The sequence below is a fragment of the Conger conger genome, chromosome 10, assembly GCF_963514075.1.
Source record: "Conger conger chromosome 10, fConCon1.1, whole genome shotgun sequence".
NCBI classification, from domain to species: domain Eukaryota; kingdom Metazoa; phylum Chordata; class Actinopteri; order Anguilliformes; family Congridae; genus Conger; species Conger conger.
This window is the reverse complement of record NC_083769.1, coordinates 11,219,095-11,236,743: the sequence shown is the minus strand read 5'-3', so window position 1 is coordinate 11,236,743 and position 17,649 is coordinate 11,219,095. Positions and strand designations below refer to the sequence as shown.

At 44.7% G+C, this 17,649-nt stretch overlaps 1 protein-coding gene across 1 annotated transcript; it reads left to right on the top strand.

Annotated features, from left to right (window-relative positions):
• The first annotated feature begins 5,253 nt into the window (after window positions 1-5,253).
• Window positions 5,254-15,555, top strand: csrp1a (cysteine and glycine-rich protein 1a). The gene is made up of 6 exons (XM_061257802.1): window positions 5,254-5,411; window positions 9,511-9,620; window positions 12,092-12,260; window positions 12,629-12,758; window positions 13,385-13,478; window positions 14,569-15,555. The coding sequence occupies exons 2-6, from the start codon at window positions 9,512-9,514 to the stop codon at window positions 14,643-14,645; spliced, it is 579 nt and encodes a 192-aa protein (XP_061113786.1). The 5' UTR covers window positions 5,254-5,411; window position 9,511; the 3' UTR covers window positions 14,646-15,555.
• Window positions 15,556-17,649: the final 2,094 nt, after the last annotated feature.

Below are 17,649 nucleotides of genomic sequence, written 5' to 3'. Positions count from 1 at the left end.
TATTTGTGTACAATAGAGACGGGTAATTATTATTATTTTTGTGAAGCAAGGAGCAAGCCTAAGGATTAACTCTTTAGCATCTTCTTTAGGAAGCACAGCAGGTAGCGGGGGCACAGCTGGTGAACGGAACATAAATGAAGAAGCAGATTAATAACACATCCCCCATGGAGCCCCCCTGCCCAAAATAAGCCCCAGACCCTTCGCTTAACCAGCCCTCCACAGCCCCCAGCACTGTCTGCTCAACACTGGAAACGGACACATCTCAGCATGAAGGCACGGCCACTATGATACAGGCTAGTCTGTTGCCACCATGGTTATAAGCTCTCATAAGCACTCATTATAGCTTAAGATAGCATGCCTGTAGATGTAAATAGTGTTGCTCTATGTTCAGGGTTTAAAGTGGCTTTGCTGTGTAGTTTACAGTGTCTAACATGGGATGTTGTTCTTAAAGGTTATGACTACCATGACATGTTTTGAAGGGCTTGTTCTTAAGAAATTATTCTGATCACAGTGATCTTAGTGAATTTTTATTTACATCTTATTTTCAGCCCATCTTTCTATCTCCCTTTTCATAACTCCCCAAACCTGTCCCCCATTACCCCAACCCTGTCCCCCGTTACCCCACACCTGTAACACCCGTCACCCCAAATCTGTAACACCTGTCTCCTGAAATCGGTCACCCAAAACATGTCCCCTGTCATCTAAACCCTGTCCTCTGTCTCCCCAAACCTGTAACACCGCAAAACTGTTACCCCCATCAACCCCAAACATGTCCTCCCTGTCACCCCAACCCTGTCCCCCCTGTTGCCTACCCTGTTGCCCCTGTCTCCCCAAACCTGTAACCCCCGTCACCCCAAACCTTTCAGCCCTGTCACTCCAAACCTGTTCCCACTGTCACCCCAAACATGTCCCCCTGTAGCCCAAAACCTGTGACACCCGTCACCCCAAACCTATCACACCTGTCGCCCCAAACCTGCCGCCCCCACCACTCTTACCCAGAGGGACGTAGCTGCACAATCCATTGTTCAAATTATGAGCCGCGCTCTCCCTGAAATGGATGCGATTTCCTCATTAATGCTGACACATTGCAAATGCATTCCCCGCACTGATAATAATCCCGGCTTGCGTGAACAATAAGGAAAAACGATAACCCACGGTAAATTGGCTTAAGATCTAGAGATCACAGGCAGCTTGAATTTTTATGACTCTGTTTACAACAAAGAACATATGGCAAAAGCTCAGTGAATCTCAATGAAACATAACAAAGATTGTTTTTGGTACATTCTGTAAGATCACTGTATGATTCATTGCACTACATGGCCAGTGTGTGATTCATAAAGTCTTAGGCTTTATAGAACTGGTCTGTATAAACACTTAGAAGCGTCAATAAACCCGCTGTAGAAACACAACGAGTGCAACAGAGAGGAAGAGATGAAAACTAACATGATATGACCCAAGCACTTCAAACAGATCTGTTACCAGGGTTGCCAGGTTTGCAGTTCACAGCAAATTGGGATCCTTTTCAGACTTAGCTGCAGGTAGAAAATGATTATTCATGGGTCACTATTTTTGGGTTATGCCTGGCTGTGGAGAAGGAGAGGTCTCTTGGACTATCAGCCAGACTGCACAGTTAAGAGGAGCAGTTGTGTGACACGATTTGGTGCTTGTGTTACTGCCCCCCACCAGCGTAATTCACCTCACCCAGTCCGCCATCACGATCTCAGCACCCCACCCCCTGTGCACCAGTGTGAACACCCCCACACAATTACTTCTGGGCTGCATTATTTTCTAGGCCTAGCAATCCTGACCTGTAAGGCATTTGAAAAGGTACAATAAGTAAGATGTGTGTTAAAACATTGTTACAAGAGCATTGTAAATCCCTTCCTGTCATTGAAAAAGCCCCACTGACTCACCCTCTGCCTGTGTTTATAGTCCTTAAATTTGGGTTTCAAAATATACAGTTGATGGACCAAAACATACCAAAACCAAAAGCTGTACAATAATTCAAGCTCATTGGTTGAAAATTGGTTGTAGGGCGGCCTGTAGCGTAGTGGTTAAGGTAAATGACTGGGACACGCAAGGTCGGTGGTTCTAATCCGGGTGTAGTCACAATAAGATCCACACAGCCGTTGGGCCTTTGAGCAAGGCCCTTAACCCTGCATTGCTCCAGGGGAGGATTGTCTCCTGCTTAGCCTAATCAACTGTACATCGCTCTGGATAAGAGCGTCTGCCAAAATGCCAATAATGTAATGGAATGGTTCCAATTGCCACAGCCACAATGCCACAATGGTTCACAGAGAAGGAGAGAGAAACAGTGTTGTGGTTTGAGGGCATTTATTGCTGCAATTCCTCTCTTGACCGTTAGAAGTCCAAAGCGACCTATTGTACCATTAAGTGATATGGTGGAATGTGTTCTTCTGATTTAATTAAAGGCATTATTCAGAGCACTCCTTCCAGCTGTGTTATATTTGGCAGTGTCAGAATACACTAAACAAGTCTGTTAGTCAGGCCACCTCAGTCCGATATATCTTCAGATTTTTTGACATTTGGATGAATAATGACAACTATAAATACTGATTAAAGTAAAATACACATTTGTAAGCTCGTAAATGTAATTCCTGCTGTCTGTGTATGACGACAGTAATTCCGTGTTCAGTAATCTGTGTGGGTGTTGACTAACTGCTGCTCTTCTGTTACTCTTCTGTTGCGTTCATAACCGAGGACAGCCACAAGATGGCAGCAACGGGCATGTTTCAGTGCTTAGAGTATGTCACCAGAATCGGATTATAGCATTGGCAGTAATGGATATTATGCAAAATTGTGAATGATGTGTGTTATACTTTTAGAATAGTTTGTCATTCAGGATGATGGTTTCCAAACAGCTACGCACAGATTTTGTGTTGACCCTGTGAAGCACAACCACTATGACAATACAAACTCAGAGTGCATTTAGTTTAGGAGTAAGGTGTAATGCAAGATAAAAAGGAAATTGGTGTGGTAGCAAACCAAGGCCTAATGTGAAACAAAGAACTGAACCCTGCTTCTGTTTGCATGCCACCTCTGTACTTCCGCCAGGCTCAGAACTGTTCTTCCCAAGAGGTGTCAGTTTATGCCAGGTTCTGATCCGTGGATCTTAAGTCATGTGGACGGGTTCATAGCGGACGCCAAATTGAAAACCAGATCCAAGTTAAAAACAGAATTAAATTCAACAGGTTAAAGGCTAATGTGAGCCAAAGTTTGCAAACATGAGAATCCTCACATTTTAAAAGGCTGATAAAGAGCAAAGCCAATGGCACACTATTGATACTTTTACCACCATGACTGACAAAGGTCAGTGTAAGAAAAACATTGGTGTAAGACCATCATCTAAACCAGGGCTGCCCAACCCAGTTCCTGGAGATCTACTGTCATCTAGGGTCTCATTCCAATTCTAACAAAGCACACCTCATTCAACAGCTAGAGCAGGGCTGCCCAACCCTGTTCCTGGAGATCTACCGTTCTCTGCAGGGTCACACTCCAACAGTAATAAAACACACCTTATTCTATAGCGAGAGCAGGGCTGCCCAACCCTGTTCCTGGAGATCTACTGTTCTGTAGGGTGGAGTCTCATCCCAACTGTAATAAAACAGGCGACCTGTAGCGTAGTGTTTAAGGTAAATGACTGGGACAGGCAATGTTGGTGGTTCAAATCCCAGTGCAGCCTTGAGGAAGGGCCCTTAACCCTGCACTGCTCCAGGGGAGGATTGTCTCCTGCTTAGTCTGATCAACTGTACGTCGCTCTGGGTAAGAGCGTCTGCCAAATGCCAATAATGTAATCTCTATTGTCGTCTCATTCCAACTGAAACAAAACACACCTCATTCAACATCTACAGATCTCATTCATCTGCAAATTGGGCAGATCTAAATACAGATATACAGTACAATAATACACCCAGGACCAGAGGGGAGAATGATACCAAGATTTCCTGACAACAGAAACAGAAGGGAAAAACAGAAGAACAAGCAAAGTCTAACATACAGACCAACAGTCAGATAGGAAATCTCTGCAGCGCTATATGAGAAATAAAAATTAGTGATATTTCTGGGTTCATCTGCAGGCCCGTGGAAAAGAGCACCACCTTGATTTACGGAGAGAGATTGACTTGCCCTTTTTGCTCTGTGAGACTAATTTCAATTTATGTGGCGTGATAGCCAATTACAGACCTTCAAACCAAAAGTGCTCGCTCATTTAGACACCCGTCGACAATGACATCTATCAGCAGCAAACTCCAAAAGGTCAGGAACCAGTGTGAGGGCCTCCAAACCGCATCCAGACACAGTGTTCAGTCAGAGGTAGAGGAGCAGAGAGTTAATGTAATGATCCGACCAGAGGTCATCTTACCCATGCAGGTGACTACCAGAGAATGAATGCTGTGCACTTTCACACTTTATGGAAAGCAATTACACTCACTAGTAGATTGCATGCAGCTGGTTAGCCTGCCTGCCTGCTTCAAGGAGATGCTCTAATTGGGTCTTACCACTAGAGGTCCTCGGTAAGTTTTCAGCCTCTGCTTTTTTTCTGAACTGAAGTGGTTGTGGGTGCTGTAGATGTTGCTGGGAAAGGTGGGTCTGTGGGTAAGCTCTGCAGCTGTCCTGCCGTGGACACAGAGCTAGTGTGTTTGCTCGTTGGGCTGTGGAAGATCCTGGCAGGACCTCTTTTTGCGCACTCCGCCTAACACCTCTACTATATCAGTTACTCAATCCTTCCGTTTTCACCCGTCACTCCTTCTCTCTCTCTCTCTCTCTCTGTCTCTCTCTCTCTCTCCCCATCTCTCCCTCTCTGCTCTTTCTCTCTCCCCCCTCTGCTGTCTCTTCCTCTCTCTCCTGCTCCCTCGATCTCCCCCTCTCTCGCTCACTCCCCCCTCTCTCGCTCGCTCTCCCCTCTCCCCATCCCGCTCTCCTTCTCTCTCGCTCTCTCTCTTCCCCTCTCCCTCCTCTCTCTCCCCCTTTCCCCATCCCTCTCTCTCTTACCTCTTGACACCTTGCACTCTACCTCCTCTCTCTGTACCCCTTCCATCTCCCTGCTGTAAAATAGAGCTACGCCAGCTTGACCGGCTTGAACACTGAGCTGGTCTGAACCGGTCAACCAGCTACCAGCCGTTTCAAAGCCTAGCTTGAGCTGTTTTTTTTCCAGCAGGTCTCGACTTCCCCACTCTCACTCTCCCTCCCTCCCTCCCTCTTTCTCTCTCTCTCTCTCCCCCGCTCTCTCTCTTCCCCTCTCTGGCCCCACCCTCAGCTGTGACACGGAGCGTGCAGCCTCTCAGCTCGTCTGTGTTAAACAGGGAAGTCGCAGCACAGCTCCTCAGCACATCTGGAGCTCCAGAGGGACTGCTCTCACGCCAGGAGGACCCCAGCCTCGCACACAACCGCAGGTAGGACGGGGAGATATTTCCCACAATCCACCTCTCTCTCCCACACACGAACAGGGCCGTTTGAGCCAAGATAAGCTGTTGGTTGGTCTCTGAAAGATGCTACGTCTGCAAACTGAGTCCTGGATCAAACCAAAGAAATGCTTATTCTGTTCTCAAAGGACCTATCAGTCTTCTAATGAGTTTCTGGCATTGAAGTGTGCTGGGTGTATAATTCTGTGTCCAATGCTTAGCTAATGTAGCCAGAACATACTTGAAAACTAGCCATTTTACACAATTTATCATACTTTTTCTCTCGCTCACACAGCTCTCTGTGAGTAATGAATCCATATCCGTAATTTGCACAGCTTTTTTGCACAATGAAAGCAGCTTTTTACTTTTTACTTTTCATGATTAAAAGTAGTTCACAGTTTATAGTTCTATTTGACACTACAACTGAAGGTGCGAATTCCGTGATTTGGCGAGAGGCGTCTGTTAAAAGCACACGCATGCGCTACTCACGACCTTGTTTGTTTAGCGGTTAGCAGAAACTACATCACGCGTGTGCGGCCACCTGCGTGCATATACCGCACAAAGCCTCAGGAACTACAACCGCACACAGAAACTGCACCCGACCTCTCCGTTATGTCACTCCATGGCAACCGCCTGTTAAGATTTCGAAAACATTTCAGATCAATGGGTACAGGGTGGCATTTCTCTACGATGTTCCACACCCTTCCCCTTCCCGTAGTCCGTGTAGAAACTGAGGAATTTGGACATTCCCTGGAGAAAAGGACTGTTTACGTGCAGGGGGGTCTGGGCCAGGAGCACCACTGCTGTGGAGTTCCGTTCCAGGCTGCAGCGTGGAATTTGGTGGAAGGGAAAGAACGGATGTTCTGGTGACTTCCTGTTGGGCAGTCATACCGGTTAATCCGTCCAGCAGGCTCAGTGAGATTTCGGCTCCCCTCGCCCATACACCCAACAGAGGCGACTAAAACTGAAAATATTAATGCCAAGTTTGAGAAAAGCAATAGCTCTGCGTGGAAGGAAATTGCCTCAGAACCAGGCCGGGCTTTGATAGTGAAATTAATAACGATGAAAGCCATATTCCGTCTGGTTTAAATTAACATCTGTCCTTGACTTAAAAAGAACTGCAATTGTAAACCAGCAACCACTCCAGAATGGTGTGCTTGTGTGTTTCCATGCAGATTTGACCACACAGTTTGCAAAACAAATTGTGCCACAAGCATCTTTTTCAATAAATTTCTGACATAAAAATAAATAAAATCCAAGTTTCTTTAGTAGCTAAAGTTCCCCGCAGGTTCCTTCCATCAATGAAGTGTGGCCGGAGTGCACTAATCATGTACTCATGTACAGTTATGGCTCATTTCTATGGTTTCTATGGTTTGCTTGTTTGTGTCCATTGTACATATACACAGCCGAGTCTCTGTTCTGTTCTGTGTGGGCTGCTTCCTCTTCACAGTATCATATCCATGACAGAACGCAATGCGTTAGAACGCAAGGTCCAGCCAAATGTTTAGTCTGGGCTGTAACGAAAGTATGCCTGAAATTTTCCCCGGGCCCTCAAACGCTGATGTAAGAAATGCTTAAGGGGCATTCTATGGTTATCTTATCTGAATCAAGAGACATTACGGGTTGACCTCCTTTAGCCGAGTACAGAATACTCCTTAGATCTTTTGAATAGGTGCCTGGTCTTAAAACGACGGTCTCTTTGAGGGTCCTGATGCTAATGGAGGTAGGCCAAGTCCTCCTCAATGGCTGCGTGGCCCATATAAGGCTGTGGAGAGACCAGCTCCCTGGGAAGAGTGATGCGATTTGAAGGAATGGGAGAACTTTCTGGAAGGAGCCGCATTAAAGCATACCATGTGAGCAGTGACGGCAGCAGTGCCAGCTGAAAGAGATTTTACCAACAAAGAGTGAAATTAATGAGGGGAATGTCGCACCCCAGCCTCCTATTAAAAACACATTACATCTGAAGCCCTGCGGTCACCGCCTTAGTTAATGAGAATTTAATCTCCCAGAAGGGAGCAGAGACTCCACCTCAGTCAATAAGGTCAGTCCATGTCACGGCACAGTAATGGACAGAGAATCGACACACGCCGGGTGACAGTCCTGGGAGGGACCCAATTTCTGGACATGGGGAGATTTGTCACTTCCATATTTCACCAGTTTTATTTGCCGAGAGAGAGGGAGAGAGAAAAAGTGTGTCCCTGCTGGAAAAATAAAACAGCTCAAGCTAGGTTTTGAAAGTGCTGGTAGCTGGTTGACCAGGTCAGGCCAGCTCCATACTAAACATGGTAGCTGAAAATTTAAGCAAGCTATAACTCAATGTTACAGCAGGGGTTAATTAAATGAGCAAATAAATGTGAATCTTCGCCATTCTTTCATATGGAATCCTGGCATAAATAGCAAACTAAAACAACAAAGACGAAATAAACAAAGCGGTAAGAAAGCTTTTCGCCTCTCTCAGAATCGCTCACTCTCGGCGTGTGGGTTCCTGGACTCTCGGCCCTCGGCCGACTATCCAAATTAGCCCAGGTCGTGTTCCCACCCAACCAGCAGGCGTGCCCTCAGCCTTCCCTGGTTCCCTCTGCCAAACCAAGCCCTACCAAAGTCCATTAAAAGTGATGTGCAAATACACGTGACAGTTTGTTACAGATTTGACATACTGAAATTCTTGTGTGCAGTCAGACTCCTTTCTCAAGACTGTGTTTGCATTACATAGAGCAGCTACTGAGAGGTATTGAGATCCTTGTGTGCTGTATGTATCCGCCTCTGTGTATGTACCCTTTCAAAACGTGAACATAACACAGAACATTACATAAAGACCCAAAACCCACCTTTTCAAACTCTACCTTAGTCCTCCCTCCTGATTTCCCCTGCCCCTCCTTTCTGATATCCCTATCCTTGTATCCTTGTCTAACCCCCCCCCCCCCCCCCCCCCGAAAAAAAAAAAAAAAAAAAAACAATGTTTAGAACAGCATTTCATGTGTATTTTGCTAGTTTCTGGATGTGATGCTTTGACTTATGGTAGAACCTATGCACTTGTAAGTCGCTTTGGACTAAAAGCGTCTGCCAAATGACTAAAATGTCAATGTAAATGTAAAGCTTCATTAGCACTATACTGTACAACACTGCATAAGACACTACATGTATGTACGTAATGTCGTTTATGTATGTACATAAATGTTGACATACAACACTAAAAATATTGGCAGGCGTCTTCAATGAATGCTCTTATGTCTGAATGAATGTTTATGACCTTCATATGAAGAGAGGTTCACTTTGTGAAGTATTTTGTAACTCAGTGTCAGAAATTTTGAGTTACCTACTGATTCTTAATCGATAGTTAGAATATACACTCAGTAAGCAATGATTTAGGTATTTATTACTTATTTCTTAGACTTATTGGTCTTCTGCTGCTGTAGCCTATCCCCTTAAGAGGTTTGTTGCGTTTTGTGTTCAGAGATGCTCTTCTGCATACCACTGTAGTAATGCATTACTGTCACCTTCCTGTGAGTTTTGACCAGTCTGGCCCTTCTCCACTGACCTCTCTCATTAACAACGCATTTCTGCCCACAGAACTGCTGCTCACTGGATGTTTTTTTGTTTTTTGCACCATTCTCTGAAAACTCTAGAGACTGTTGTGCGTGAAAATCCCAGGAGATCAGCAGTTTCTGAGAAAGTGTAACAAATGTAACTACGCGGCAAACCTATCTTTACGCAGCTATACCCACAACTTTTGTTCGCAAAAGAAAATCCAAAAAGAAGGAAAAGGGATAGCTAAAAAGATTCAGGGGAGCCGTGGTTCAGTCTGAAGGCAGGTCCGCAACAGCAGGGTTTCTGCTGGCCTAATAAACGAAGGAAGCGCTCACTGAGTGTCTATTGAACAGTAGTAATAGTTTAGCATTTCCGGTCCTTTCTTTCTCTCCACTGTTGGCGAGTCTTCGTCCGCGCGAACGCGTCGTACTTCTCGCCAAGCGAGCCAGTCTGTCGAGGGGCCCTCTACGGCATATGGGGGGGGGAGCCCGTTCTGAGAGGGGATTGCATAATTTGGCCGTCCCGTGGCTGTGCCTCTCTCACACATGCCGTGTCTCGACAGGATGCCTTTCGGAGGAGGAAACAAGTGTGGCTGCTGCCAGAAGACTGTGTACTTTGCAGAGGAGGTTCAGTGCGAGGGGAGGAGCTTCCACAAGTCCTGCTTCCTGTGCAGTGAGTACAGGGGAGGGCAGGGGAGGGCTGTTCCAGCGATCGGGGCAGTTGATAAATTCAGTGTTGTTTCCATGAACACTGCCTTCACCCGAGTTAACCCGGGCAAGATACTGTGTAGAGCATGTGTATTTTTCCATGTTTAGTATGCGATATGAATACAGTCAGTTGCATTCAGTCGGAATCTATTTAAAATGAACATGCGTATGGGTAAAATGGAGAAATGTAACAAGTCACAATGGGTGATATCTGCTTTATGCTAGTAAGCATAAAAATCTGCTATGCATAAGACAATTTGTGATGAAGTGTCATCAATTTCATTTTAACATCATCCCCACAACTCAATAATAGCGAGATTAGAAAGACTGGGAATTGCCAGTGTTTCTTCATACCCTGAGTTTCTATTCTGCAAAACAAAACAAAACAAAAAACAACCAGAGTCCACATAAAGGGATATTAAATTACTAAAATACCAATGGCTTTGTCATGAGATACACTAAATTAACTTGAAAAATCCCCTTGCAAAAGTTTAGACGAATAAAAAGAGGACAACAACATTTGTGCAATGCATAAATCAAAGATTCCTCACAGTACACTGAACCTTTAGCCGTACAATAACACTCCCTAACACTGAATTCACATAGTCCCTTATATTCAGAATATGGAAATGTATATGAATATTCAGAAAAACTTGTACTGTAAACGTGCTAGTGCAGTATGATATAGCTGGACCAGTCTAATTCCCCATGAAAGCACATCTAAGCACAGAGAAATGTTGGAGGGTTGCAATGCATATATACAGACCAGCGGTGTCCCCAGCCCTGGCACACTCACTCTCTGTCACCCCCTGCAGCCTGACGGTTGTAATTCCACCCCATCAACCAGGAAGTGCAATTATTAGACCATTTTTAGTCATCATGGCCTGATGGAATGCGAGGCATTTCGGAATGTTCAGAAGCGCAAAAAAAAGTGGAAAATCTATCTTCAGGGTTGATGTTGATATTATAGCATTGTCATGATGTTCTGAGATGAAGAGTGATGTTAATATAATAATTGCTTATTGTTTTATGTCCTCAAAAATAACTATTGCTTTTTATGCCTGTAAACTGGTATACCTTGTGATATAAAAATAAATGAAAACTAAAATGATAAGTGTAACCAAGTACAGAGTGTCTCAAGTAGAGTGTCTTTTTAGATTACTAAATATTTATACTAGAATGGCTACAAAAACTAAATTACAAGATATGTGACATTTAAATTTGCAAATGCATGAAATATGATAAGATACTTTCAATGACTTGCCATGATTACACAGAAGAGACATAGAAGGTGTGTAACAGTCACAGCGGTTGAGACGTTCACTGAAAGAATGTATTTATCGAGAAAGAGAAGCAGAATGTTCCGACATTGTTTACAGGGGCTTTGAATGAGACTGCCCAAATTTGGAGATACTATCATAAATGCGTTCATTCCTTAAAAGGCCGGATAGGTATTTGGCTGGGAGGGTTCTGGACGTGAGGGTTTTTGTAGCATTCCAAGCCCCCGCTACCCTTGGCAACACTGATTAAGCGGCTCGGGATGAGGTCATGCGGATGCGTCATTCGAGACGCACTGATCCCAGAGCAGGGGAAACGGAACAGTCTGGAATGTGACTCTACAGAAGGGGCCGCTCTGACACAGACCGTCTGATCTTACATTGGCTCAACACACCATCGCAAACTACCAACTAGCATCCCCACTTTATGCAAAACCTATTTTACTGCTAAATAATGATACCATTGTTTTGTTTTTGTTTGTCTTGTTCTTTTTGCAAAGCCACAATGTTGCAGAACCCCCCCCCTGCCCCCACATATTATTGACAAATAGTTTAATCTCTCTTCAACTTTCGGTGTTATTCGTAAAATATTTTAGATAATAATCATGTCGGTTTGCAATCGTATGTGAAGTTATGTATAATGTTGTTTTTAAGTTAACCATTTATTGAATTCGTAGCATTCTGGTAGTGACACTTGTAGGCATGAACAAAAAATTATATGAAACAATCACTTGCTTTAACACCCAAAACAGCCCTAGTTGATGTTCAAGTGTGAAAATCCAAAGGATAGATTTATTTCACTGAGAAAGAACTGATTCAAACTTAAACGAAATGGACTTTGCCTTATGGTACAGCAATAACACAATGGTACCTGATTTTCAAGGGTAATTTAAGGGTAAACATTTGCCATTTGCAGATATTCAGAGTAGCCAAAAACACAACTACTTATATCAGGAATCAAAGAGCAGGAGTACCTTATGGGCTAAAGTATCCAGACTGAATAGTGCAAAACAACTTTTCATCTCCCCTGAGTAAACAAAACCAAACAAAGCACTGGCAAACAAAACCAAATTAGCCCGAATGACACCAGCCCTCCGGCTGAGCTGTGTGATGCTCTTTGGCCAGCGTCTGACCTCTCTGCTGCTCTGCCGGGTTTCAGTGGTGTGCAAGAAGAACCTGGACAGCACCACGGTGGCGGTGCACATGGACGAGATCTACTGCAAGGCCTGCTACGGCAAGAAGCACGGGCCAAAAGGCTACGGCTACGGCGGGGGGGCAGGAACTCTGAGCATGGACACGGGGGAGTCCCTGGGCATCAAACCCGAAGAGTAAGATATCTCTCCTTGTGGAGCCACCTCCTACTTCAGCTCCTACTTAGAGCTGTATCATTCTGCTTTACAACCCTGATTTTAAAAAAAAACAGCTGGTACCAGCTCAGATAGCTACCAGCTCAGACAAGCTACTAGCACTAGCTGGTTGACCAACTCATACCCAGTTAGGCCAGTTTTATGACCAGCTTGGCCATGCTGGTTGGCTCAAAAACCTAGATAAAATGGATAAAATAAAGGTTTAGATAAAAACTTGAACCCTTGGCATTAATCTGATAACAGAGCAAGAAGCAGCAATAAAGCAGTCAATGCTAAAGTTAAGGTAAACCAGTATGAATTAATAGATTGGTCCCTGTTCTTGTTCTCAGACCAGTGCCCCATCGCCCCACCAACAACCCCAACGCCTCCAAATTTGCGCAGAAGTTTGGGGGCTCGGACGTGTGCCCTCGGTGTGGCAAAGCGGTCTACGCCGCAGAGAAGGTGGTGGGGGCCAGCAGTGTGAGTATGAAGCCAAAATACACCCCTTTCCCCTCCACACTCTCATCCTATTGGCCCACTCGCCTCCTAGAACATACCCTGGCCAATTACTATCCAGATTAAGGAGAGGAAGCAAGTATAATTCAAGCCAAGGCTCGGGGGAATTCCATTTCAATTCAGTCAATTCCAGAAATGCACTGGAAAGAAACTCTCACATAGTGTTCTGTGGAGATTATGAATTCTTTGAATGACATTTAAAGAAACCGTGTGACATGCATGGAATCGCCCGGGCATTGTGCCTGGCATTGTCACACGTAGCCAACAATAACTATAGCCAAGCTGGATTTATACTGCATCAGTCATCCGGGGTTATGGGCTCTCCCCCCAGATCACACGTGGTAATGGGTGCTTCCCACTGTCCCTCGGTGCTGAGGGGGGGAGAGAGGGAAAGAGAGAGAGAGAGAGAGAGAGAGAGAGGGAGAGAAGGAGAGAGAGAGACAGAGACAGAGCAAGAGAGACAATGTTTACCTCCACAGGCAGGGTGTGAATGAGTGTGAGAAGGTGTCAGATACCCACCGGACCCCCCACACTGTTCTGAGAGTGACAGAAGGGTCCCCCCTCCCCCCTTCTCCCCCCCCCCCCCCCAGGCCTGGCACAAGAGCTGCTTCCGCTGTGCCAAATGTGGCAAGGGGCTGGAGTCCACCACCCTGGCCGACAAGGACGGAGAAATCTACTGCAAAGGTGCACACGCGCGTCTCACAGCACCATATACCACACTACACAGAACAAAAACAAACAATCATACTGTACAAACACATTCGCGTAAAACACGTATCCAGGTCTGCCAAACTATGTACAAGTTTAACCTTGTACTAACTGCTAAATAAAGGAGGCACAGCACCGGTCAAAAAAATATTTCAGTTAAGTTCATGTTTTTGAAGTAGTGCTTAGACTTTACATGGTTAGAGCCTTGAATAAATCTGCCAGATGTTAAAACAATACTGGCAGTGCAGCAACAGGGTGTTCCCAGCTAACAAGCACACAGTAGCCCATTAGCGCCTGTCTGTTAGCGCTTTGGTATCAGCATGACTGCAGTGCGCTAGTGGACAGTTGAGACAGGAAGGAAGTTGAGAGGAGGATTAGCTGTTCAGAAAATGCAAAAGAGCTGTTGAATGGTCCTGCTGCTAGCAGTGCGTCGTAGTGTCGATTGGCAAAGACCCAGAGGTGCGAAAGGGGCTAGCCTGCTGGACTGCCTTGCCTTGCTGTACGTACTGTGAGATATCTCAAAAGAGAAGCCACTATGTCCTAAAGCCACTATATCACACATCCTTAGACTTCATCTTGGTCGTCTAGCATTTTCATTTTGCACTCGTATCTCTGTTATTTACCAGATCACTTAACGTAATCATGCCTCATAACTACTTATACGACATGCCGTAACTTGACTGACTTAGCCTATATGTACCATGTGAACTAGACTTCATGTTCGTGGCTATGAAACATGTTTACGTGAACTGTACCTTATCTGACCTAAACAAATGTAAAGAATTTCTTATTTAGCTGACGTTTTTATCCAAAGCGACTTTCAATTGATTAGACTAAGCAGGGGCAATATGGGGTTAAGGGCCTACATCTTGTCTTGGCTACACCGGTGCTTGAACTACCAACCATCCAGGTCCCAGTCATGTTCCTTAGCCACTAGACTACAGGCTGACCTGTGTTCTGTAGTTGCCCCAATGACCTTCAGGATGCACTTATTGTACAGTAGGTCCCTTTGGATAAAAACGTCTGCCAAATAAATACATGTAATGTAATGTTTGTGCCCCCACAGGCTGCTACGCCAAGAACTTTGGTCCCAAAGGCTTCGGGTTCGGCCAGGGCGCGGGAGCGCTGGCACACGCCCAGTAGGGGGCAGACTCGAGCAGCGTGGCCTTCCGGAGGCGTATCCTGTAACCTGTGTAACCATGCCATGACATCAGCACTCGCTAGCAGCGCAAGAGCTCTGAGTCACCAGGGCGGATCCGTCTGCCCCCGAACCACACAAAACAAAAACAAAACATGGCCTCCTTACTCCCGCCGGGCTCTGAAAGCAGAAGGATACGAGCTCTGCCGACCCCTGTGGGGGCGCCAACACGCTTCAGGGCCTAAAGACGCGATTACTGCAACCTGACCGACAACCAGGCCTCCAAATGTCAACTCCACACACCTGCATTCTTCTGTATTCCAATTCTGGGCTCAGTGTCTTTAACGTAGGGAATACTTTTATCGTTACTCACCGTTGCTTCTCGTTCCCTAAACGTCTCCGTGTAAGGTAATGATGCGTAGTGCATGGGGTGGACAGGAAGTCAGAGTATAGCTGTGTTCCAAACCCCTTCCTTCTTTCTGTGCATGCTCCCTGCCGCCCAACTCCCAAGTGCATGGTTGCCTAGGAGGCCGAATCAGGAGCGAACGCAACGGAACGCAACCCGAAACATGGTGACAGCATGCAAAGAGCACTCGCACAGCATTGACAACCGATCGCTGCCTTAAGATACACGCTACAGCATACCCCAGCTTGCAAATACACATTTTACAGTATCTCCGAGGGCTACTTTGGTATGTAACATTGATATTTTCTATAGACATAGCCCAAAATTATTATTTTTTTATGTTGCAAAACCAAAATTCCTTCATGTACCACTTTGTACAAGTGCTTGGGTATACATTGTGTCACTGTGATGTCAATGAATGCATCTTTTAAATCAGAAATGCAATGGATACTGTATATACACTAATGCACTATCGCCGATTAAAACTGCAACGTGTAAAAACCGGCAAACGCGCCTTGTGTGAAGACATGCATAACATCACGATCGATTGCAGAAACGCAACACCGCAATGTATTCATGGGTTTCAGTTCCTGAACATGCCATTGCAAGATCGTTTTGTGTGCTGAGTCATTCCTCACATATTCCTCATAGCATCATGGCGAAACTAATTAATAAGGGGCAAAGCCACTCCACTATGTAAAATATGTTGCATTACTTAGACACGCTGTAATTGTGTGGGTTTGTGCTATGCATTACTCAGGAAGAACGAGAGGATGTTGTTCTTAGTTCAATGTGCATGCAATTTCCCCTTGTCAAGCCAAGCCATTTGCTTTTTATGTACTTTGTGGAAGGACTTCAAATTGTTTTTATTTCACTGGACTAATTTATGCCAGAGTTCATACAGCTTTTATAATGAAACGGAGGGCCTTATCTCCCTCTCGCTGTGTGACAGGCCAGACCATTAGCGTCCTGCTATCAACCGGAAGTAGATTGCGGGTGGTGGTGTCATCTCACACATGGCAAACCTAAATAAGTACCCACAAAACTGTCGGGGATATGACTGGATTGAGGGTAAATTATTGAAACATAACTGACTCCGGTATGAGGATTATTGATTGGATATGTTTCAATTATTTGTTTCCATTCCATAACATTAGTGCCCACAAGCCATGGCATAACATTATGTTCATTCAGCAGATCTTGTTCTTATCCAGAACAATGTAACAGTGTCAGACTTGGCTAACATTCCAACACCAGAGAGTGTAATCTCAACACCACGACTGCATTAATGCAATTTAACTATGCCAACCAAAATACTAACTATTAATCCAGAGTGTATCCATAATAAGCTCTAAAAAATAATATCATGTCCTAAAATAAAAGCATAGCATATGGGTGAGAACGTGGACATGGGAGGGGGGTCATGATGGAGACTGAAAAGGTAGGTCTTCTGTGGGGTGAGAGGTAGATTAGTGCTATTGGGAAACAGCCTGGGCCAATCGGAATCCTACTTTTACACACCTGAAAGAGAGGTATACAAGTGTAGTCCATAAGTATTTGGACAGTGGTACAATTTCAGTTTTTTTTGGCTCTGTACCCCAGCATATTGGATTTGAAAGGAATCAATGACTATGAGGTTAAGGTGCAGACCAACACCTTTAATGGGAGTGCATTTACATCCATATTAGGAATTACATCCCTATTATACATAGTCGTCCCCCCCCCCCCCGTCTTTAGGGGACCAAAAATAATTGGACAGTGGGTTCACAGAAGTTTCTGATTAGTTAGGTGTACTCAATCACTTCCTTAGTGCAGGTATAAGAGTCTGCATTTCAACCTCATCCATTTCAAGTGAAAACGATGTGCTAGACCACAGAGCCAAAAGAACAGAAATCGGTAACACTGTCCAGATAATTACTGTCTGCACTGTAGATACCAGGAATCTTAATACCATAAAATCTGAGAAGGGTTTTTTACTCCTCTCCACCCAGATTAAAGAAATAAGTTCAGTTTTCACATTTATTAGAAAACTGACTTCTGAAAGACAAGGGCCTCTGCTGCTGGTAAATGAACGAGTAATCTAAAAGTTCCCAAAGTTTAGTTTTAATAATTCAAGCAGAATGTGAATGTTAAAGGAACTGACAGAGTATTGAATAACAGATCAAAATAATCTGAGAGTGAAATGATTTGGAAATGTCACTCATTTTCACTGCTGCGGATTTCCAGTGTGGGTTTGCGCTATGCATTGCTCTTATTCCCTGGGGATTCTTAGTCCGCCTTGCTCAAAATAGATTCAACCACAGACGTGTTTTCGTGTATAAAGGTCTCCATTTCGGGAATAATATTTCACTTCATAAACCCCTTCAGAAAGTGCAAAATAAGTGCATTTCTAGCGCTCTCTTGTGGAGAAAATTTCAAACTGCAGCCCACAAAAATTCCCTGCATAATTTGGTTTATTGGCATTTGACAGCAAAGGGAGTTGCCGTGGCCAAAATAAAGAAAACATTCCAGGCCATTCAGCATGTACTGAAGAGAGTACCCACAAGCACCTTGTAATTTCCCGTACAAACCACCACCCTCTTAGAATGCACTTAGAATAGTCT

Excerpts from the sequence above, each read along its gene's own strand:
- csrp1a (XM_061257802.1), top strand. The coding sequence starts at position 9,512 with ATGCCTTTCGGAGGAGGAAACAAGTGTGGCTGCTGCCAGAAGACTGTG. Across the intron at positions 9,621-12,091 it reads CAAGTCCTGCTTCCTGTGCA|TGGTGTGCAAGAAGAACCTG; the intron begins GTGAGTACAGGG and ends GCCGGGTTTCAG. Across the intron at positions 13,479-14,568 it reads CGGAGAAATCTACTGCAAAG|GCTGCTACGCCAAGAACTTT; the intron begins GTGCACACGCGC and ends GTGCCCCCACAG.